The sequence below is a fragment of the Aethalodelphis obliquidens genome, unplaced genomic scaffold (genome assembly GCF_003676395.1).
Source record: "Aethalodelphis obliquidens isolate GAN/ISIS:26980383/991018 unplaced genomic scaffold, ASM367639v1 scaffold90, whole genome shotgun sequence".
Classification (NCBI taxonomy): domain Eukaryota; kingdom Metazoa; phylum Chordata; class Mammalia; order Artiodactyla; family Delphinidae; genus Aethalodelphis; species Aethalodelphis obliquidens.
The window spans coordinates 1936466-1961834 of NW_020838034.1; the positions used below are offsets into that span (position 1 = coordinate 1936466).

General features: G+C 36.9%; 1 protein-coding gene across 4 annotated transcripts in view; it reads right to left on the minus strand.

Annotated features, from left to right (window-relative positions):
• Positions 1 to 25369, minus strand: part of ASH1L (ASH1 like histone lysine methyltransferase) — a 213130-nt gene that overhangs the window by 126824 nt on the left and 60937 nt on the right. For all 4 annotated transcript variants that reach the window (XM_027095164.1, XM_027095162.1, XM_027095163.1 and 1 more), the window contains 2 exons: positions 20194 to 24757; positions 5800 to 5901 (listed from right to left, as the gene is read on the minus strand). In XM_027095164.1, the coding sequence (XP_026950965.1) occupies positions 5800 to 5901; positions 20194 to 24757 (4666 nt within the window). The remainder of the gene's footprint in view (positions 1 to 5799; positions 5902 to 20193; positions 24758 to 25369) is intronic.

A 25369-nucleotide genomic window follows, 5' to 3' on the forward strand; every position in this document is an offset into this window, starting at 1 on the left:
TTATTTGGGGAATGTCAAGATATCCTGTGTTACTGAATTCTAATTCAATTCCATTGTGTTCTTAAAATATATTCTGTATGATTTCAAACTTTTAAAGTTTATTAAGATGTTTTATGGTCCAGAATATGATGCTACCTTGATATAATTCCACATGAACTTCAAAAGAATATAAGAAAAGGGTGTTTTATATTTATTTACTGAAAATTTCTGGAACTCTTCATTCCTTTGGTAGAGCCATGTTTCCATCTACTATGATTTTTCTGTTTGAAGAACATTTCTACTACCGTAAACCTGCTGGCAACCAATTCTTTAAGCTTGTTTTTCTGATAATGTTTATTTTGCCTTCATTTCTGAAGGGTATTTCACTGGTTATAGAATATTAAATTGATAGGTTTTTTTTCCCCTTCCAGCATTTTAAAGACATTACTTTTATTGTCTTCTGTCTTACAACATCTCTGACAATCCATCTGCTGTGATTCGTTCCAGTGTTCCTCTGTATACTATGTGTTTTCTTGTCTCTTTGCTTTTGCTGGTTCATTTTAAGATTTTCTCTTAACCACCAGTTTTAAGAAATTTGATAATGATGTCCCTTGATTTCTGTATGTTTGTGTATCCTGCTTGGGATTTGTGGGACTTCATGGATCTATGGGCTGATAACTTTCATTAAGTGTGAAAAAGTTCTGAGGATTATTTCTTCAAATATTTTTTATTCCTCCTTGTAAGACTCAGATCCTATGTATGTTGGCCCTGCTGATACTGTACCACAGGGTCACTGAAATTCTATTCATTTTATATCACTTTTTTCCCCCCACTTCTACATTTCATTTTACATAGATTTTATTAGTATTTCTGCAAGTTCAAAGATCTTTTCTTCTGTAGTGTCTAATCTGCTGTTATCCCATTCAGTGAAATTTTCATTTCAGATATTTATCACCTAAAGAAGTTAACATTAGATTTTAAAAATATCTTCCATTTTTACTATTCGCTATATTCATATTTTCCTTTAAATTCTCAAAGATAGCTGTTTTAATGTACTTGTCTGTTAATTCCATCACATGCTATTTCTGTGGCAGTTCCCACTGACTGATTTTTACTCCACTAAGTCATACTTTCTTGCTTCTTGGCATGTCTATTAATTTTTGATTGGATGCTGGACACTGTAATGATACACTGTTAAATGCTCAGATTTTGCTGTCTTCCTTTTTTTAACATGTTAAGTTGGAGAAATTGAATATACATAGTTTCTGGTTGATTTATTTGCCTTTCAATTGCAAAATAAAGGCTGCCATTCCTGGGCTGCTGGAGTAAATGAGAATGCTAGGTCAACCAAGATGGAGGATACATTGATCAAGAAAAACTTAGCTTTATACTGAACGGAAATTAAGCTTGCCTTTGGCTCTGCAAGGCAACTGGGGGCACGACCAACCTACAACAAATTTTAATTAATTTTTTTCTTTGTCTCACAGGCAATATAAATCTGCATGAGAGACAGAAGGTGAGTATGAGCTTGTGTTCAGAAACTCGTTTTTCTGCTCCACCCAAAGCTAAAACTGAAACAAGGATCTAGCTTCTGTGATAGATTTGTTTCTATTTGCTCTTACACTGGTGTCACCATTAAGGAGTTACACATCTATGCAGGGAAATCTGATGTGAACTTCTGTCTGCTGGAGTTCTAGGCTTTGTCCTTTGTCTCTTATACCTGAATGTGTTCCAATAACCAGGCTCTATACCACCAGGACTCAAGCAGATGTTAAGTAGCTCTAATGCTCTTTATGTGTGTTGAATCAAGCTTTCTGAAAGTTTCTGGTTTTCTATTTATGCATTTCAAAGTTCAGCAAATATTTTAAGAAATGTTTTCCACATTTTATCTAGTATTTTTAGTTCTTGGTACCAAGAAGTTTGTTTGCTCTGCACATCTAATCTACCACACTACTGGAAATAGAGAGGTCTAATCTATTCCAATACTACCTAAATTCTAACAGTCCCCTTTCCTCATCTCAAGCCTCCAAACTGCTCTAACTTTACCTCTACCTGCAAACTGTTTTAAAAAATCTTTTCCCCAGGACTTCCCTGGTGGCGCAGTGGTTAAGAATCTGCCTGCCAATGCAGGGGACACGGGTTTGAGCCCTGGTCCGAGAAGATCCCACCTGCTGTGGAGCAACTAAGCCTGTGAGCCACAACTACTAAGCCTGCGCTCTAGAGCCCGCAAGCCACAACTACTGAAGCTCGCATGCCTAGAGCCCGTGCTCCGCAAGAATAGAAGCCACCGCAATGAGAAGCCCATGCTGCACAACAAAGAATAGCCCCTGCTTGCCACAACTAGAGAAAGCCCATGTGCAGCAACAAGACTGAACGCAGCCAAAAAAACCAAAAACCACTTTTCCCCAATCATTTCACACTTTCTGTCCAAATCTTTCTTGACCTCTTTATTACGTCTGACATTAAGAGATTTCTATGACATGTACTCTTTACCTTTTTTATTAAAAAACTATTTAAGGGCTTCCCTGGTGGCACAGTGGCTGAGAGTCCGCCTGCTGGTGCAGGGGACATGGGTTCGTGCCCCGGTCCGGGAAGATCCCACGTGCCGTGGAGCGGCTGGGCCCATGAGCCATGGCCGCTGAGCCTGCGCGTCCGGAGCCTGTGCTCCGCAACGGGAGAGGCCACAACAGTGAGAGGCCTGCGTACCGCAAAAAAACGAACAAACAAACAAAAAAACTGTTTAAAAATTTTGTGTCATTCACTGACATCTTTTCATCCACTTCCCTCTCAAATCTAATGTATCTTAAATCTCCAACGCTGTCATCTTTTCAAATTACACTTTCTCCCTGGGCCTCATTCACTGCCAAATTCAAGTTTATCTACATACTGCTAGATGTGTATCTCTACCATAGGTGTCATAAACTATAAACCACACCGTCCAAATGGCTATCTAACATCTCTACCTCAATAGCCCAAAGACAGCTCAAATTTAATATATCCAAACCTGAAGCCATTATCTACTGTCTTCACACATTTCTCGTGCCACAGTCCATTCTCCATATTGTAATGTTTTACATTTTTCTAAAATGCCTATGTGGCAGACTATATTATCATTCATAAATATTTGCTGTTCCTCCCTTGATAGGATTATACTTCCCATACTTCCTTGACATAAGACTTAACCATGTGACTCGCTTTGGCACTGAAATGTGAGAAGTAACATATGTTACTTCTGGGCAGAAATTTTAAGAGCTAGTTAGTGCTTCGCTGTGGCCTTTTACTCTGTTTCATAAGACAAGCAACATTCCAGATAGATAGAGGCTGCTCCATCAGACAGGTTACTAGAGGGAAGACAATATGGAGCAGACCTGTCATGGTCATACAGCATGAATAAAAAATAAAGCCTTTGTTGTTTTCAGTCACTGAAATTTTGGGATTTTTTTTAGCACTGCAAAATCTAGCCTATTCTCAATGATACAATATATGAAATAATTTTCATCTTCCCTGTTCAAAATCCTTCAATAGCTCCCAACTGCATCTACAATAAAGTTTCAATTCCCTCAAATAAAAAAGTACACCATATCTGATATAGTCCATTATTACTTTTACAACTTCATGTCCTTGTCCCACCTGTCTACTCAAATTATAGTAGTATATATGTCACATTTTCAGTATGTCAGTGGTTAGTGCTTGAGTTCCTCTGTGTGTCATAACATTTTGTATACTGGCCTGTTATAGAATTTAACATACTTTTTAAGTGGTGAATATATCCAAATCCTTGAGGACAGGAACTTATCTTATTCATATTTGTATCCCCAGTGCTCTGTATATACAGTTACCCTAAATAAATAGTTTACTAAAGTAAAACATTTTGGTGATTTTCTTCATAGATATGTCTCTTATTGAAATCTCATTCATTTTTTTCAGGGGTTGGCAAACTTCTTCTATAAGAAGAGAGATAGTAAATACTTTAGGCTTTTGAGGACACACACAATTTCTCGTGTATAATTTTTTCTTTTCCTTTAAAAAAACAGAAACAAAAACCAGCCCTTTAAAAATGTAAAATCAATTCTTAGCTTGAAGGCTGCACAAAAAAGAGGCCTTGGACAACATTTAGTCCACAGGCTATGGTTTGCTGAACCCTGGTCTAGGCTGACACCATCAAAATTAGTCAGTCATTGCATTAGTCAGTGTAAAGACAAAGTACTATGAGAGACAAAACTACCATTGCTGTTTGAATTCCACTGTACCTTTGGCACAATGGTACTAATAAAAAGCTTCAAATATGGTGAAGATAATCATCAAATAAAAATTAAATTTACCATATTGATACAATTTGACAGTGAGCCCTTGAGTACTGATGAAGAAATTAAATTTTCTGACCATAAGTCATAAGTGATCTCCTAATTAAAACCACATGGACAGAAAGCTAAGGAATGATATGTGACTTCCTTGCTAAAACTTTCAAAGGCTTCTAAGTGTTATCAATAAGGCTCTACATGACTGGTCCCTACCTGCCCTTCCAGCCTCATATTCAGTCACTGCCTTTACTCCAACCACACTGGCTCTTTTATTTAATTTCTTGAACTCTCTATTCTCCCCTTTACATATATTACTCCCACTACTGGGAATGAAACTACCACTCCCCATTTCTCCTGATAATACTGATAAATTAAAAATGATTTCCTACTCTCCAATCCCTGGTAAAGGCAGAAGATATATATCATTATTATTATTATTATTATTTTGGTAAACACACATACTATCAGTAAAAAGAAAACTGAGAGTACAACCTAAATCTAAGTATAAAGTGTACAGATATGTTATACTGTATGAAGAAGTTATATATATTTAAAATATGTAAACATTTAAAAAGTTGATTAGAAATAAATATTAATAGAGGTTCTTCTTACAACCTCAGATTGTTTTACATATCTCAAAGATTTGTAAATGCTACTGGAAACTATTACTTTACTAAATAATTTTATATATATCTAAGTCTTTATTAAATAGCTCTAATCTACACTCCCCTATTACACTACACGCCCCATTACCTCAATTCAACTTTCAAAATCTGTATTTTTGTGTGCGCCTACCCTTCTACCTATTCATTTTGAATTATCCCTTCTGAACTATATTAAAATCACTATACCTCTACAAACCTTCAGTTACAGGATAAATTACGTACTAAGGATGTAAGTACAACATGATAAGTAAAATTAACACTGCTGTATATTATATATTAAAGTTGTTAAGAGAGTAAATCCTAAGAGTTCTCATCACAAGGAAAAAAATGTTTTTTTTCTTTTACTTTATATCTATATGAGATGATGGATGTTCAGTAAACTTACTGTGGTAATCATTTCATGATATAAGTAAGTCAAATATGCTGTACACCTTATACAGTGCTGTATGTCAATTATATCTCAATAAAACTGGAAGAAAAAACAAAATCAGTATACCTCATGGAGTATGCTTAACTGGACATGAAAGGGGTAAAAGGTGAACACTTTTATTATTTCAATATACATTATTCTTCTCACATCTCAGGACCACTTTTGTTTGTTTTTTCTAAATATTATACTGCAAGCTAATAAATTGTAATCTACAATGTAAAGCTATTATAAGGGAGTTCCCTGGTGGTCTAGAGGTTAGGATTTGGCGTTTTCACTGCCGTGGCCCAGGTTTAATCCCTAGTCGGGGAACTGAGATCTCACAAGCCATCCGGCACGGCCAAAGAAAAAAAATCTATTTTAAGTCTGTTCACAAGTAACAGTTGGGAAATTATCTTCAAAGTCTGTTAAAACAAATAGCACTTGCCTGTCGAAGAAGTACTCTCAGATGAAGACCTCTTTCGTGTAGGGCTACAGTTTGTGCTCTCTGATGGTCGCTGGGAAGACTTATCTGAAGTTGGCTGGGAACCTGGAGAGACAGGAAAAGACAGAAATCATAGGAAAATCCAAGTCTAAAAATAAAGTTAAACCATTCTGTGTTAGAACTGTAATATTTTAGCTGTTGTCACTGCCATTCTCTGTAATAATATGACTTTCAAGCTGACAATAAGAGGACATTAAGCGAAGGACAAATGACACTAGATGTTGCGGACAGAATTCCACAGGTCTCATACATAATTTCTCCTGTTACATTAATAGAGGAAAAACTAGTTTTAGTGGAAAAATGAAAAAAATATATGATTTAGTTTTTATGTATTATACTATGAAACATATTAAGATATTTATTGATAAAAATTACTAGAAATAATATAATAAACCTGCTCTTGATTATTGACTCAAATTCATCATATAAACTGACAAAACCTACAATGCAATTAATTAGGAACAACTGATGTGAGAAAAGCAGGTCCGACCTGCGCATTTTATTTAATAGAATCAAAGATGAAAATTAAAAGAGGTGAACCTTAAATCCATACATTCCATATAATCCAGAGAACACTCTGAAAGAATTTGTTATTACTTTATACATGGAATAGAATAAGCCTCCTTTAACGCTTACTTAAAGTTCCTTGGTTGTATACATAGAAGTTCATGAAGACAAAGAAACTCCATTTCCTTTAAAAAAAAAAAAAGTCTCATACTCTTACCAAAACCCCAAATAAATGCAGCATAATTTAACACAACTCTTATTCAAGGGAAAAGTATGTCGTTCAGGAAAGACTATTTCCTGAATAAAATATACTTGGCTCTGATATTAGACTCCTTATACCCTAAAAAGCCAGCTGTTGAGAATACATAATGAATGTCAACTGGTTTGTCAAAAAACTAGTAGCACTCTGAAATGTTCGCTCTTAACTTGAAAAACATTACAAATAAAAAGCCTTACATATAAACTGGAGGCCCAAAAGGTACCATAAATCAAATACTTGAAGATGAGATTTTTTAAAGTTCTGCCTCTAAATGAGAGTTAACTCCTTAATGAACGGACTGACTAAAGGACAACTTGGGGACAGAAGAACTCAATGGAGCTAAGTTTCTAATATTTCCCTTAATAGTAAACCATGAGCTTTCTTTTAATCACGCAGTATCTTAAATCACATCACTGTAAATACTCTTTTAGCAGGCTCTTTTAGCGCTGATTAGGTGAGATATAAGACTATGTGTTGCCATTCAAGAGTAACAAATTAGATTTTGGGGAAATTGATGTGATAGTACCTCCTACTTTGGAAACACAGTGATGACTACAGTAAGATATAATTAAGAAGCAAGACTGTTTATTGTTGAATCTTAAAAACAGATACAAAAGGGATTTTAAAAACCAACAGTAAAATAAATCCCCCTAGAGTGTGGTTCAGATAAGATTTCCATTAAAGAGCTAAATACCACAATAAAATAGCTAAGAAGTAAAAGCCCAGGCATCAGTGAAGATATAACTTTAAGTATTAATACTGAAAAATTCATATACTGAACAGATAAATATTGCCTACTCAGACACACAGCCAAGACAGAAGACAACAGTGGCCAAGAAGCTTGAGACATCACTGAACTCCCTTTACCATTACTCTCCTGACTAATGGACAAACAATCTTAGATTAAGAACTAGGGAAAGAAGGGGTTGGAGAGCACTTTATAAAGTCTTCTCTCTCAGCCATAAACTAACATTTATTGACTACAGTTTATATGTTTGGCACTATGCTAGACAATGTGGAGGTGGGGGGAGGGAGAGACAAAAACAGTATAATAGTTTCTGCCCTCAAGGAGCTTATTTAGGGTCTTGTATGTTATCATGTATTACACTTCAGGTGGCGTTTGTGCCATCCATTCTTGAGCTCCATCTTCAGTTTCTAGGCTATTTGGCAACGTTTCCCAAATTTCTTGCTCATCTTCAAGAAAGTCTTGATGAAGGCTTCAACTATACCTTTGATCATCAGGATATCCTGAGAATCACCCTGCCTGGCCTCACCCACCTCAGGGTAAAAGAGGGTACAGGCACTTTCTTCAAAGCTCCTTCTTTTGGTGGCATCTGGAGCTGCAGAGGAGGCAGTGGGAGGTGGAATGGGGGTCAGATCCCCGGAGATCGTTATTGGCAGCTTTGTACAGCAATTCCTGAGAAACTGAAACAATTGAGAGAGAGATGGCTTAGCTCACTTAGCTTCTGAGCCATTTTTCATTTCCTGAAAGTAATGGAGGCCAGCAGCCTATTCTTAGGATGTAATAGGAAACTGGAATAAAACTTCATTCAGGAGGGTTCTCTTTTTTCATTTCAAAAAGTCCGTTTGAATTCCCTGTTCATACAGAGCAGAGTTGTTCTTAACAATTTTCCATATTTAAGGGGGAATAAAGTTGTATCCCTAAGATACAGACCTCTAGGGTTTGATAATCAGCAGATCTAGACCTTTATTTCACTTAAAAACATTGCTTATAGGAACAGTAAGAGGATGAGGATACCTGAAAAAAAAAAAAAACATTAACTAATGATGTAAAGCAACCAAGTTTAAGACTGGAAAATGATGATATAAACTCATATGCAAGAGGTAATAATCTGTTAAAGATGTTCAAAAGCATGTTAAAACTGGCCTAATAGCAGAAATCATATGAAATCGGCAAACACTATCTCTAACACTACCAGAAACATACTGTTTTATAAGTGCCATTATGCAGCTGGGTGGATGTGGAAGAACAAGATATTGCCCAGAGAACTAGCATGTCCATTTCAAAAGAGACCAATATATTTATGCTTCAAAACCTAAAACAGAATGCAATGCAGAGTTGAGTGTAGTAATGTTAGGTACATGAACTATGGAGTAAGGTATCCTGAGTTTGATTCCCGGCTCTGCTATGAAACATATTCAAATGTATACAAGTAAACATATTCGAATGTTGGTTTAATAAAGGACTCTTAACTAACATGGTTGTTGTGAGTTCCAAAATGAGGTAAGATAAAAAATTCAAAAGGTTTTCATAAATGTTATACTATTATACATAAATTGGCTCCTTAGGTTTATCACAGAATTTTTAGACCCTAAATACTTAATCATGTCACTGACACGCATAGGCAACCATTCAATATTAAAACAAAAATTAAAAAAGGACAGGGACTGGAACTAATCTAGAATATCAAGCATTTATCTTAAACATAAAGAAGTACTAGTAAAATAAGTACCTCTAATTAAGAAGTACTATTAAGATAGGTACCTCCAAGGCTGGTAGGTAACTACAAAGGTTGGAAAAAACTCCTCTAAAGTGAATCTTCTAATTCACTGACTCTTCATCATAGCTTCTCCAGGGTTGGGATTATGCTCTGGATTATATCAATAAAATAAGATGTGCCCAAATGATGAGTCAGAACCAGAAAGTGTTTAGTTCTCTGTTCAGCTCTGTACCAGGGGAAAAAGTAGTTTTCTGCTTCCACTGTTTGGCTCTTTGGTTCTTCTAAATCATGGCTGATTCCTTAAGGGAGTTACTGCTTTGTTACTGTCTCCATCATGTGATGAATGTTTGTTCATGTGTAATCAGTGGTCATTTTATGATGAGACGAGATCGGGCGTGTTCAGGGTGGTATGGCCGCAGCATCAGTGGTCATTTTAGATCTGCCTGGAGGGATATGTGAAGACTCTCCACTCCTCGTAAGACAGGAAGTTTGTATGTATTCCAATTCAAGAAAATCTGATACTTCCTCAAAGAACATACACAGAGAACACATACAATTCTAAGTATCAGAGAGTTCCCATTGAAATGAGTTCCCATTTCTCATTTCAATACAGTATTAAAGCTGAATAATTAAGTACTTCAGAACAAACAGAGAATATTAATGGGAATCCCTCCATTCAATATTTGGTAGAAATCCTACTGAATGTCTCATCACACAGGTGACAGCTTCAGAAACATGTTTAGAAATTCTATACATATAAATGCAGGAAACAGAACTTAAAGATAAGTCACAAAAGAAGTACCTAAATAAAACTGGACTTTAACATAAATGTAAGGTGATTACCACAAGTAAATTCTTTTTCTTCAGTTGAGGCCTTCATGTAAAAATGAAGGCAGACTACTACTAAGGAGGGAAACTGAAAAAAGAGAATACCATTAATTGGGATAATAAAGAGGGAATTAAGAATAAAAAAAAAAACTTGGAAATGTGAGGGACCCTTGGAAGTGGTTTTGATTGTAGGATCTCTGCGTTTTTATTTGGCCATTTATTGGATGAGCTTTTTAAAGAGAAAAACAGGTTTTAGGGAAACATTTGCGTCAAATTAGACAAAGAGGAGGAAAGACGGTACTTTTAGACCAAAACCATAAGATGAAACCATGGATAAGAATGTCAGAAAGTTGAGAAAACAAAAAAGAACATAACTAGGTTTAAAAGGGATAAGAATCTGGAAATCTTTATATTATACACAAAAATGGGTGGAAACCAAAAAGCTCTTCTGAAGTTGATTTGTCACAAGAGATGTTGATTGATGTCTATAGAGGAGGAACAGAAACAAATCCAAGATAAAAAAGAAATAGTACATTTACAGATGCCTGGGTGTGAGGACAGTCATATGGGCAAAGATATCAGCGTAAATAGAGAAAATTCCCACTGATAACAGTGTGGGGGAGAGGTGGAAGACATCACAAAGAAAACACTGGAAAAGATTCAACCTAACTACTTCACTGAAGCCCTGAGTATTCTAGGCTAAAAAACGAGGAACTTCCAAATATAAATTAGCAGAAGAACATAGTGAATGAAACCAACAACTGGTTGGATAAAACATGCATTTCTTTAGTCTAAATCCACTATTAAAACTTTAATAACAATAGTTATGAGTTTTGGTTACACCCTGTTGGGAGTTCGACACTGAAGACCCAAGGAACTAGGAAATGGTTTGAATGAGCAAATTGTCTGATGTTTCTAATGCTATAAATATCTTTGGGTAAGCTATGGAAAAACAGATTAAGTATGCTAGACTTGGAAAGACACTGTTAATCAGTTCATAGATGATATAAATTTATTTTAAAATAACACATTTAAAACTAATTTCTAACATTTAAATTGCTCCTTCCCACCCAAACTAAAGCATGTTACAAAATTTTAAGAAATTTCTCTTCTTTTATTATTTATAAGTCAAGACTACTGGCAATGTTTGTTAAAAAGTGACTGAATCAAAACTGGTTATAATTAAAATGGATACCATAGTAAAATAATGTGAATGTAAAACATCAACTATGTGGAAATCTTTGATCAAGTTTTTTTGTTTCCAGATCTAAGTTCTGAATCCTTTGCTATAGTTCACAGATCATAAGAGCTCTGGAAGCTTCTTCTGAATGAGCTGAATGCTGAGATAAAAACTGGTTCCTCGATAAAAACAGCTGTTTCCAATTGTGGGAAATATATTTACTGAAAGCAATACATTTCATCTGACTCACCAATTAAATGCAGTACAAGAATGATTCAGAGACTGTGCTGGTGATTTTGAAGCTAAAAAGCCTGTGTTTTTCTCCTTCCAATCAGGGTATTTCTCATACCGCCCAAATCAGATAATTCGCTGAAATGGAATTCCTCTGGAAATTCCCAGAACTGTACTAACCACCACAATAAATTTTCTGATTTCATGTCCACACGGTCACACTTCACTTACGGGTGTATCTTACACACCACCCTAGAGAAATTGTCAGAAATCAGAAAATTCTGATCAATGCTTACATTCTTCAGTTAAAAATAAAATAAGACTCAGTATACTGTGCTTCAACCATTATGCGTCTACTATAGTGAATAAACTTTTTCCAAACAAAAGGAAGATTTAGCCCTAATTTTTTCTTGGGGGACAAGATAACTGTTTATATAGATATATAACTTTTTTTATTCTATAATTTGTAAGCTATAAATGCAAAATACTCCATGTGACTGCTCTACCCATTTTTGAAATCAGGTTGCAGGTTCTGGCACGTGCAGCTAGACATGAATTGAAAATGCTGAAAAGCAGGGATGGAGAATCTGACACTCCAGGTCAGAAACTCTTCCTCACCAGTCCTATTACATGTCTACTTAACAAAGATACTTAAATAAATAGAATTAGTTATCAGAATTGGGTGAAACCAGAAAACCTGGCCTCATTTAAGAGTATAATTTTATTACAATTTTATTTGCACCAAGCTGATTTTAGACTGTTAGTATAACAGTATAGAAGAGAATATAAGTTAAAAAATAAGCTATCACTTATAAAATGATAAAATGCACAATTACTTATAAAATGACTAGACCAGTTTTCTTTTTAAAGCTTTATCAGATTTAATCCAAAACTGCTGGAGTGATTAAGTCAGTTTGATTTCCCCACATATGAAACAAGGAGAGAAAAGGTTAAATGCCTTGTTCCGGACAACATATCTATCATTTCTGCCTGTGCCCCTGATCTATCTTCCTCAAATTTCCATCAACATAATTTATCAGACATGCCTGTTTTATTCCAACTAACACTTATGATAAATCTACTCAATGCAAACAGTAAAGAATATTTTAAATTTTTTCCTTAATCAGTTATCAGTTTGAGATTGGTTTCACTTGACAATTAGTACTCTGCTTTTTAAAAAAAACTAACCTGACTGTTTTGGAATAATTTTAAATTTACAGAAAAGTTGCAAAGACAGTATAGAGCAAAAATTCTCATATACCCTTTACCCAACCTTCCTTAATGTTAATGTCTTACTTAACTATGGTACATTTGACAAAACTATGAAGTTAACATCAGAATAATTTTTCTACTCATGTCCTTTTCCTGTTCCAGGTTACAATCTGGATATCACATTGTATTTAGTTGTCAAGTCTCCTTAATTTTCTCTGATCTGTGATGGTTTCTCAAGCTTTCCTTGTTTTTCCATGTCTTTGATACTCTTGAGGAGCATGAGGAGTATTAGCCAGGATTTTTATACAATGTTCTGTCCACATTGGCTAGGTATTTTATACAATGTTCTGTCCACTCCCCTTTTTTTGATGTTTTCTTATGATTACACTGGGGTTATGGGTTTTTGGAAAGAACACCACAGGAATGAAGTTCCCTTCTAATCACATTATATCAGAGGGTACATATTACCATCGTGATTCATCACTGGTGAAATTATACTTTCACTTGGTTTAAGGTGCTGTCTGCTAGGCCTCTTCACTGTGAAGTTAGTACTTTTCCCGTTCCATACTCTGTTCTTTGGAATTAGGTCACTAAGTCCAGCCCATATTCAGGAAAAGGGGAATTAAGTTCCACTTCCTTGAAGGGGATAGTCTACATACATTATTTGGAATTCTTCTGTAAGGATGATTTGTCCCTTTCCTCTTAAACTGTTCCAGCTTTGGCCACTGGCCAACTGTTTCAGGATAATAATGTCCCGAAGGTAACTGACAATTTTGGAGTACACGGTATACTAAATAGTTTTTTGGACATTTTAACAGGAAAGCAATTTATGTATAATGAATCTATCTCCAAGTTATGTATGGAAAAATTATCAACTGAAGACTGAGAAGGTCAATTTAAGATAACATGAAATTTAGTTATGCTTTTTATACTTTAAGAAGGAAAACTATGTGACACTGAAACAAGTACAGATCTAGAAGATGCAGTTATTTCCTTGACAGAATACAAAATTATAAGGAAAGAGCACATAATAAACCAGTCAGAAATGCTACAAAATTTAAAGCTGTAAGAACTTTAAAGCTGTAAGAATTTTAATCACCTGAATTTCCTTATTATTTCCCATTCATTCCTTAACCTCCAGAAATCTAACAATTACCACTGTGGGAATCGCTCTTAGATCACAAAAGATAATCTGCTAAAGCAAACTGTCTACTTTCAGTCCTTATCTAAATGATCTCTGTAGCACCTGACACTCTTGACTACAAACTCCCTTAGGAAACCCAGTGTGTTTACCCTACATATTACCATTCCTTCTCTTATTTCCTTCGCTTAAACAACCACTTATCTAAAACTTTTACCTTCATGTTTGATTTCTTTTGAGCTACAGATCCATATATCCACATATCCCACTAAACAGCATGAAACTCCATTTTCCATCTCCAGTCGCGACCTTTCACTTAATCACATCACCATTCAACCAACTGCCCAAGAGAGGTATCTTGGAGACATGCTAAAATCTTCCTTCTTTTTTTTTTTTTTTTGCCAAACGCGGGCCTCTTACTGTTGTGGCCTCTCCCACTGAGGTGCACAGGCGCTCTGGATGCGCAGGCTCAGTGGCCGTGGCTCACGGGCCCAGCCGCTCTGCAGCATGTGGGATCTTCCCAGACCGGGGCACAAACCCATGTCCCCTGCATTGGCAGGCGGACTCTCAACCACTGCGCCACCAGGGAAGCCCTTCCCTCTTTCTTCACCTCTTTGAAAAATCTATTTCTTTGGAATATTGTTTTCTCTATCACTATCTTAGTTCAGGCCCCCGTAATATTTTGCTGAGACAATATCCAAACTGGTCCAACTGATCTTTCTCTAATCCATCTATCATAGTGCTATCCATATAATCTTAGCAAATCATTCTGCTTTAAAACCCTTAACTTTCCACTGCCTATAGGGTAAACTCCAAACTCCTTGGTATTCTACATAAAAAAGAGGCTTTATGATCTGTCCCCCGACTATCTTTCCAACCTCATCTCCTGGTCCCATATCAGGCTATTTACAGTTACCTAAGTATAGTATCATGTCTCCAAAACCCTAAAAATCTTATTTCTCTATAAGAAATAGTCTTCACCCTTTATTCTTTGCACACTAAACTCAAAACATCTTCCTGGCTCCTTTTAAGTCCCTCTCTTCTCTGCTCCCCAAAACACAGTGTATCTCAATTTTAGGAGCTATCTATCAATAACTATTTGGATACATGTTTATGTACTCCACTTAACTATAAATTCCTTGAAGGCAGAAATTATATCTTATTCCTTTTGTTTGTATTCCTTGTACCCGGCAAACAACAGATACAAAATAACTAAAGGGACAGCGACCATCATAACAGTTAAGATTAAAAAATCAAGTTCATAAAGCTTTGCCTAAACAAAACAAATTCTGATCTTGAAAGTGACCAAATTAGAAGATATCCCATGATTTAGCACTATTTTCTTATTATTTTCCTTAACTAAAAATCTTTTTCTCAACTGGTTTTATGTGGATAGGTAAGCCAATTTTCATGTCTATCTGAAAAAAATTCCTATTAGAAAATCAAGACACATTTCTACCTACGTATCAAAAGAGTAATAACTGTGAAGAAGACAGAGAGATTCCAAGTTACAGATCAATTAACAAAACAAATTAGACTTGTGATATAATGAAGAATATACCTGATCTCTGATTCCTGGCACAGAACTTCAAAAACCTTGAAATTTCCTGATAGCAGTGTCTTTGTTATGCCAAAGAGGTGACTTAAGGTGAACCCTAAGATTCCCTCAGGATGGAGGCTGGTCACTAGAGACCAACCACATGATTAGAGAGCTGAAACTCTGGGTGAGCCCAATCTACAGAGGGTGGAGATGGACCTGAGATTGAATTCAATCACATGGCCAATGATTTAATCAATCACACCTATATAGTGAAGCCCCAATCAAAATTCTGGACACAGAGGCCTGGTGAAGCTTCTTGGTTGGTGAACACAATGATGTGCTGGGAGCATGACACACCCAGATTCCACAGAGAGGGTATGGAAGCTCTGTGTCCCCTTTCCCGCCCCAGCTATTGCCCTATGCATCTCTTCAATTCCTGATCTGTATCCTTTATAATATAACTGTAATTGTAATTATAGTGGTTACAGTAAGTTCTATGAGCCATTCTACCAAATTATCAAAACTGAGGGGTTGTGGTAGCCCTTAAACTTGTAGCAAGCTGGGCAGAAGTGTGGGTGGATTGGGGACACTGAAACTTGCCACTGGCATCTTAAATGGGGGCAGTCTTCAAAAAACTTTGCTCTTGTAGGGTCTTCTCTAACTCCAGGTAGTTAGTATCAGAATTGATCTAAATTGTAGGAAACTCAGTTGGTGACAAAGGATTGGTGTCAGAACAGTGACTTCGGAGAGGTCTTAATGTTTTTGTATGTTATATTTTTAAAGGAAGGGAAAAAAAAAGGTTCTTATTCATAAAGCAGGTATTTCTGCATACGCTAGCTTTCCCTGCTATCTCATTCTCCAAGGTCCCTGAAACCAGATTCAGATTCATCCCTTCCACCCTGACTCCTATAAATGGCCTCTTGGGTGACGTTAATGTCCATGTAGATGATACATTCAACAACCTAAGCTGTCATTTCACTTTACCTTCACCTCAATTCCCCCACTTCTTATAAGCTCCTTCTCACAACTCTTAAATTAGGGGCCTCAGACTCAATATTCCTTGGAGCCAGATAAATCTCTTAAATATCTGAACTGGGCCAGATATAACACACAACAGGACACTGTGAGGACTGAGGAAAACTGAAGAACGTATGTCCCAACTAAAGACTTGGGGAGGGGGGAGGGGCGGCCACTATTGAGACCCAACCTTGATGTCATCCAGGAAATACGGATTAACTGTTGTCAGATGTTCTGATTTCTTTTCAAAGAAAAGCAGAATTCTGCATGCTTGTGTGAAATCTCCAGATTTTTAAATTTTAGCAATTAAAAAAACAAACTGTAGAAATCATCACAAAGGGTCATATATAAACCAAAGGCTGATGGTTTTTAATCACTACTTTAAATACTGAAATTCCTCAAAGCTGTCCAAGGCTCTTTTCTTTTCTCACTTTATATTCTCTGTAGGGAAATATCATCTCTCTCACGACGACAGGTAGATAGATAAACAGAGGATTCATAGATGTATAGTCTATTTTGTTAGAATGTTTCTGTAGAGTGAAACAGCTCACATACAATTGATAAATAGAATACCAGAATGACATGGAGTTCATACGTGATTTTTCAGAGTACATTAATGTTTTGAAGCACCAAGTTAGCAGCTAAACAAAGAATACTCTAACACAAACTAAATGCAGTAAACCATTGAACAATGTAGTTCTGTTCAGAATGCCCATTCACCCTCTTGGCTACAAATGGTCACAGATTTTCCTACAAGTGCTTATTGTGTGGTTCCCCCAAGCTTCATGAGAAAGAGACAAATAAGGACAATAAACCAGAACCAGCTATATCTGGCATCACTTCATATTTATGATATGCTTTGTGTCTACAACTGAGCAGCTTCAACCCTTCTTTATATCTGTTTCTATCAGGCTACCTTCATCTTCTCCTAAAGAGTCCTATGTTTATTGTAGTATTTCTTTACTTACTAAACAATTTAACATGTATTTTTACCTGCTGCTGGTATTTTCTAGAATGACTATTTTTCTTGGTGCTCTGGTTACAAAGTTTCAGAGGTTTTGAGAGCCTGTTCCCAACTCTCTTTTCCAGACATCCTTTTATTTTTAGTGAATAATATTACCAAAGTTTTTCAAAACCTCATAGTGAAATGCCCGTATCTCTAGCCCAAACATCTCTCTTGAGCTCCAGAACTAGATACCCAAATGTCTGCTCAACATCACCACCTGAAGTTTCTAAAGGCATCTCAAGGTTTATATATATGAAAAAGCAAACTTGTACTCTCCCCAAATCTCTCCTCCTCTAGTCTTCTCTGTATCAGTACACTGCACCATGAACCTCTCAAATATTCATGAAGGAGTCCGCCAACACCCTTAAGTATCATCATTTTATCTAGACTACTGCAATTGTCTACTAATTGGTTTCCCTGTAGCTATTTTTGTCCTCTACAATTCAATGTTCACACGTGAGCTAGAACAATCTTTTAAAATGTAAATTTAAAATCAATACTTCTGTCTTTTTGCTTAGTATAAAATCCAAAATCTTTTAACATGTGGTCTGTCTTCTTTCTTTCACCACAATTCTCTCACCATTCTCTCTCTTGTATTCCCTCTCCTACCACAATGAACCTTCTGAGCGCTCCCCTGGTTTTCTAACATCTAAGCTCCTTTCCAGTTCAGGATCCTCAAAAGTGCTCTTCACCCAAACCTCAGCTTGGAAGCTTGGTGGTTTCACATCCTTAAATTGCAACTTTCTACCCTTGGACCATAACTAATAACTCTATCTAAATAGGCACCCCTCTCCCCTTAGTTATGTATCCTAACACTTATATTAATTAATTTGATAGCATTTTTATCAATTATGCCATTATTTATGTGCTTACCACTCTATAGTTTGTCTTCCTTCACCAAGCTGAAAGTTAATGAGGCCAGATATGTCTTTACTCTCTACTATATACCAGTGACTAGAAGAATGCTAGATGTTTTGGAATTCAATAAATAAATGAATGAGTGAATGAATGAGTAAATGAGTAAGTGGAATTCTGTTCACCTAGCTAACTACTGCTCATCCTTCATTCAAGTTAACTGTCTAGGGTCACTTTCTCAGGGAAGCCTTCCTGAGTTAGGCCCCCATTTCATACTCCCATAGAACCCTGGACTTTAAATATATATATATATATATTTATGTACCATTTGTCACAATTTTTATGACATTTAATGTGCAATTTTTTTTATTACTCATCTCCTCCAATATTAAGATCCATGAGAACAATGAACCTGTGTGCTTTGTTCCCTATCATATCACAAGGGCCCACAAAGTACAATGTCTGGCTGACAGCAGATATTCAATAACTGCTGTTGATTAAATGTTTGTCAAAAAATTTGTTGAATGAACCTAATTAGAGCTTACGATTTTTTCCTTCTTTATTACATTGTTAAAAACTAAAGAATGCTCAGCTCCACCAAGATAGCTTTTATTTTTCAAAAGTTCACAAATAATTAAAATCAGGAAAAAAACCCTCTTCTCTTTGAGGGGTTTATCATTTCCTCTAATGCACAAGTTTTTAATATTTGGGGGGAATAATATCAATTAACATTTGTATGCTTACTATGTGCAAATCATTTTAATAAACACTATAATCTCATTTACTGTTTATAATAACCCTACTAATCCCATTTTATAGGAAGGGATATTGAGGCTTACAGAGTTTACTTGGAGAATCTGAAAAAATGTATGCATTTTCTCCTAAAAATACACACAAGCATACACACACATAATTTTACTTACAACATCAGAGGTTTTATGGACTTTCTAGAGTTAATTTACAAACCCGTAGGGTTGAGATCTCTGATAAAGAACTTCTGACTTAGCGTTATCTTATACATGAATAGGCAATGCTTCCTTTTTCTTGTTTTCTATGTTCTTTTCAATTCTTTTTTTTTTTTTTTTTTTTTTTTTTTTTTTGGGGCCTCTCACTGTTATGGCCTCTCCCGTTGCGGAGCACAGGCTCTGGACGTGCAGGCTCAGCGGCCATGGCTCACGGGCCTAGCTGCTCCACGGCATGTGGGATCTTCCCAGACCGGGGCACGAACCCGTGTCCCCTGCATCGGCAGGCGGACTCTCAACCACTATGCCACCAGGGAAGCCCCATATCTTCTTTTCAATTCTTAAAAGACACTTTCTAGACATTACAAACGCATTACCTAAATTTGCTTTATGTCATTTTATTAAACCTAAGCAGCTTTTATGAAGATACCTAAAGGTACTCTGAAAAATGAAGTCCCACTAAATATTGAGTTAAATTTTACAAAGTTGATAATTTTGTTTGTTTTTGGCTGCACCACATGGCTTGTGGGATCTTAGTTTCCCAACCAGGGATTGAACCCAGGCCTGCAGCAGTGAAGGCGTAGAGTCCTAACCATTGGACCGCCAGGGAATTCCCACAAGTTGATAGTTTTGACTGTTTAGATTTTTATTATGAGACACACAGAGTTAACAACATATTCTTCCTGTAACACAGAAACACTTATAAACTGGATCAGTATATATTAAAAATCCTGCATAGGTATTAACAGATATCCACAACACTAAATCAACTATACTTCAATAAAATTTAAAAAAAAACCCAGATATCTATGAGCCATTTCTCACTAAAGAAACTGCGTAATAGCCTTTTTGCATAAGAAAATCATTTTTCCTGATTTCCAAAAAGTTGAGTATTATTTTTTGTTTGTTTTGATAATGATATCTCTTCTCAAAATTCAAAATTAATGCAAAGACATGCCTTATCTTACTTCTCACATCTACTGAAAATAAAAACTTGGAAGATAACATTTCAAAATACATTTATAAAAACAAAAACACTTGAGCTATTAAAAGTTCATGTACACATATCAGGCAACCGGTAGGCAAAATACACCATTTCTCTAACACAAACAACAGGCAACAAAATAACCCTCTTACCTGTCAAGGTCTGTACTGCCCTTTCGCTGGAAGGCAGCGGCTCCTTTCTGTGAGGCCGATTTAATGAAGTGTCCTGTGCAGAAAACAGTCCAGGGCTGTCAGTTAGTTTCTTTCGGCCACTGGAGTTAGGGTTTGAAACTCTGCAGCTCCCTATTGCACTTGTGAAAAGGTTTGTATGTTCATCACTGCTGGCCAGATCAGAGTTGGGAGTGAATCCCCCAAGGGATAAACTTGGAGAACTTTCTGAACAGTCAATCTGTAAAGGTGTCTGCAATCCCAAGGCCAATGGACTAGATTCTGAAGGCTCTCGGTGGACCCACTGCTCTTCTCTGTTTATTAAGCTTTTTGAAGGAGAGAGATGAGGGCAGGACATATGACACCGGTGCTTTTCCTTATGTTTATAGCGCTCTCCAACAGTATCCTTTCCAAATCGATAGCGCTTCAAAGATTCTAGGACAGATCTGGAAGAGCCAGTGTCCATGGAAACCTGTGGCTGCTCAGAAGAACGGTGTTCTCTGTGTTTGTGACGGTGCCTGTGTTTGTGCTCGACCATCCAACCATAGGCCATCTCGGGAGGGACGCTAGGGTAGGTACTCATAGAAAGAAGGGGAGTCCTGCTGGTTGTAAGAAAGGCTTCCTGTCGAAGTAGCTTATGCTTTTTCTTATGGTATTTGGTGGGATTGAGAAGTAAATGACCAGCATGCATATAGGAAGGAGGTGGAAGTGGAGTGGTGAAAGATGGAGATGGAGGAGGTGGATAAAGAGTTGGGGGATATCTTCCATAGTAACCTAATCCTATGGGAGCAGCTGTAAGGGGTGACGGAGAGTAAGGCATGCCATAAGAAGGATAGAATCCAGTACTAGAAAGAGGAAAACTAAGGCTGTGCATAAAAGGCATTTCAGCCATTGCCTCCCTCATCTTAGGGGGTCTCCCTCTCTTCTTTTTTAAGTCAGGTTTTCGAATGTAGTGCAAAGGGTCTAAGGGGAAAGAAGGATGCGTATAGAAACTATTAAAGTTGATTCGAAAAATAGTTGGCAAAAGGTCTCGGGGGATAAAATGATGACTTCGATGAGTGATTCGAATTTCACTTAGGCGACTTATTAATTCCTCCAGATCTGCAATAAAGTCTGGATCCTGTCTATTTCGGAGTTGGGGATATTTCTTTTTCCGTTTTCGTTTTTGCCTTTTCATCTTGTCGTAGCTGAGGTAATCATGATTCCTGCGCTTACATTTATGTTTATGTTTTTCTTTAAGACTGCTTAGGACTGTAGAGGTTTCAGGGGGAATCAGAGAAACATGCTCAAAAGAATGCCTCCTCTTTTTTTGCCCACAAAATTTCTCTGCCCTGTCTGATGTGCTGTTATTATCTGTTCCTATTCCACTATCACTGGGAATGGTCTCATCACTATGAGACTCACTAATAGGAGAAGGAGTAGCTTCTTTCAGAGATGTCAGTTCACTCAAGTGAGAAGGAGAATTTGGCAACAAAGTAGGAGGAGATAACCGCCTCCTCCCCTTTGAGGCCTTCTTCATTGCAAGAGTCTGAATCATACTGCCCTGTCTGGAGTGTAAATGCAAATATGGCACTGAACTGGGTTCAACAAAGCCTGCATCACTACTTACAGGGCTCTGACCTCCACTAGTCCCAGAAGACTGAGAGCAAATAGGTGATGGAAGAATCTCAGAACTACTAGCAGATGAAGGCAGTAAAGGTGGAAGAATCTGTCCTAATGCTGACCCAGCTGCCTGCTGAGCTGTTTGTTCAAGAACAGCAAGGCTGGTAGGGCTACCAGAAAGAATGCCATTTAAGACAGTTTTTGGTTTTCGACCCCTCCTCTTTCCTATGTAAATGGTTCCTTTCTTGCTGACATTTATCTGTTGGCCCAATTTAGAGCCAAATGTGGCGGCAAGACTTGACACTGTATTATGGAGTTTGGATTGCACTTTCCCTTTATTACTTGATTCTACAGAGCTTGAAAGAATCTGATTCAACAGTTTCTTTCTCTTTAAAGTCTTCATTTTATTTATTTTGCGGATAATTGTTTTCATTAACTGTCCATTGTTTCTCTTCGTAATTTTTTTATCTGGTTCCATCTCAAGGTCACTCATACTACAGACAGTTGGCCTGTGACTGTCATCTAGATCATCTGGATCCTGAAGTTGATCCTCACTCTCAAAGAAATCACTGCTACTTCTATGGTTGTCACTTTCAGACTCAAGCTTGCTTGGACTTTCAGTGGCAACAAATGGAGCCACCGATAGTACAGGTGGCTTCATCTTGACTGGTGACCTCATTTGCCTCTTAGGTCTGCCTCTCTTTTTTGGAAAAGGAGACACAGACAGACTTTGTTTGAAGGAAGGAATTTCAATTTCTGGTTGTAAAATTGGGGGTTCTTGTTCTTCCTTAGACTGCAAAGAAAAAACTTTAGAGGCAGGAATTTTTAAAGTCCTTTTAGGTGGACCTTCCAGTTGAGGCATCTCCTTAGATTTAGGTCTTCCTCTTTTGGGTTTATAAATATCAGACAAAAGATCACTAGACACACACATACTGGAGGATAGTTTGTGAGTAGCAAAAGACTTATGAGATGGTTTTTCACTATCAGTTAAGAGAGCAAGAGATGGAGTTGTAGATTTGCTCAACTTTGGTAATCGGCGTTTAAGGAAGTCATGATCTACAAATGAAGATGGTCCAATGTTTTTCATAAACTTGGCTGGCTCGGAATTACTATTTGATAGTGAACTACAAGAAACATTTTTAAAAAGCTCTGATCTTTCTAATTCTAGCCCTTTTGGAGACCGGCATGTGCTTCTTGCCACCACTTTAGTCCACCGAGGTTTTCTTCCTTTCCTTTTTTTTAATGGTTTGGACTGCAAAGTAGTGCTTAGGCTTTCAGTAACTTGGCAGTGTTTGTCGGATGCAGTTACTGCACCAAGTTTTAGAAAGGGCTTGTTACTAAATAAACTAGTGAAGTTAACAACTGAAGGCGTAATTGTATGAATACTGGAATCAGAAGTCAAACTTGGCTTTTTTCCCAGAGAAGAGCTTATTCTTGGAATATCTATATGTGCAGTTTTGGAATCATTTACCTCTTTATCAATCCCTTTGCATTCAATATTCATGCTATGACCCACAGACCTATGACCAATGTTCAAGTGGGTACTTTCAGAAGTAAATTGGTTCTTTCCGACAGATTCAGAAATTTCTTCCATTAGTTCTGTGGTAGGACTTAAAAGTAACGGATTAGGAGCCATCTGTGAAGACGTTTCAGGGGGACTTCTGGTTAAAGGATTAACAGATACAGTAGGTGATGGGGAAGGGAGATTGCTTTCTCCTACTGCACTAAAAGGGGATTTTGCTGTAGATGCATCAGAAGCAACTCCCATTTGAAAGTCCGGAGAAGTGCAATATACGGGAGGTTGCTTTTCATGCTTTGAGGTTTCATAAGACCCCCTTTCACTGGATGAGAAACTGTCTTGCTGAATGCATGTTCCTTCATTAAACATTTCTTTCTCCAAATTAATGATTTCCTTTCGAACTGAGAACTTTTCCAATATGCTTTCTTTACTCTGCCGTATAACATTCTTCTCAAAAGTTTTGCTGGTGGCACTGTCTTTCAGGGATTCAGAAAGTTCCTGACTTTCATGACTATTGATGTTTGTACTACAAGAAGCCTTAAGTGGTTCCTGAGTGGGGAGCAGTGCTTCCGCTTTAAGGTTTATGGCATCTTTACTGACCAGTCCTGCCATAGGACAACTCACTAGTTTCTTTCCAATGTCCTTATTAACTAATCCCATTGTTGAATTTGCTACAATCTTCTTCGCACAGTCCTTGGCCACTAGGCCAACAGTAGAACCCAATTTCTTTCCCAAGTCTTTATTAACTAGTCCAACCACAGTGCCAAGTCCTAGCTTCTTTCCAGGTTCCTTATTCACTAAACCTGGAACAATACCAATTCCTAGCTTCTTTCCTGAATCTTTGCTTAGCAGTCCTACTGTAGTGATATTCCCTGGCTTTTTGCCTAAGTCTTTATTAATGAATACCGCTGTAGTGCCAGTTCCTAGTTTTTTCACAGAGTCCTTATTGACCAATCCTACTGTTGCATTAAACACTGGCTTTTTCCCAGGATCTTTAGTTACCAATCCAACCGCTGTGCTGATAGTTGGTTTTTTTATTAAGTCCTTATGTATTATTCCAGCTACAGAGCCAACGCCTGCTTTCCTGATCAAATCCTTGTTAACCAATCCCGCAGTAGTGCCAGTTCCTAACTTCTTAGGTTTTGTCTTGGAAGACTTGGAGGGAGGACAAGTTGCAATGAGCTGTGCCAACTTTTCCGTTACACTCGTTCCTCCATTAAGTAATGCCCTGTCCTTTAAATCAGGATCCTGGCTACCAACAAGAGTAGATGATGCTGCATTAATGTAATCTGTCATTTCTGAGTGTACTGGAGAAAGCTTCTTAGACAAAGGATTGTTTTCTCCCTGTGAATGAAGATGGATGCTCTCCTCAGACTGGCATTCAATGGCTGCAACATCACCTGATTTCTTGTACAACTTTGAAGGATCCTAAAATTTGAACAAGAAAAGGGTTTCAGAGAGAGTAAAGCTTATATACCATTTCAGTTTAGCATTACAATCAAACAAACTAAATGATGACAAATCAGATACAAGATAGGCAATAGTGCTTTTTTAAAAAAACTAACTAATGTTATACTGTCACGGTATGTTAGTTCCTCTACTGCTATATCAGACTATATAGATGTAATCTTTGTTGACTTTCAACCATATGAACATACATATTATTGAGTATTTAGAAATATCCCTATGGTATTTTTTGACATTGTTTTAAAAAGGCAAATAGTCTACTTTCTCCTTACATGGACTAAATATACATTAGCATATGAATGTACTGTTTTTGAAAAGATATTGTTAGTTACAATATCCCATGGTCCTCGTTTAAAATAATGGTTCTTTGCCTACCTCCTTATTTAATTTCAATGATTTCAAACCAATGCAGGACAATTCCTGACCAACTTTTACTCCTTTAACACATTCTTAATTATAATCTTGAATGAGCAGTCAAGTTCTCTCTTCATGTGAGAAGAATAGAAAAGACAATAAAATATGTTCATGTTTTCTTTAGAATGTGTTTTTATATAAAATCTTAGAGTTGAAAGT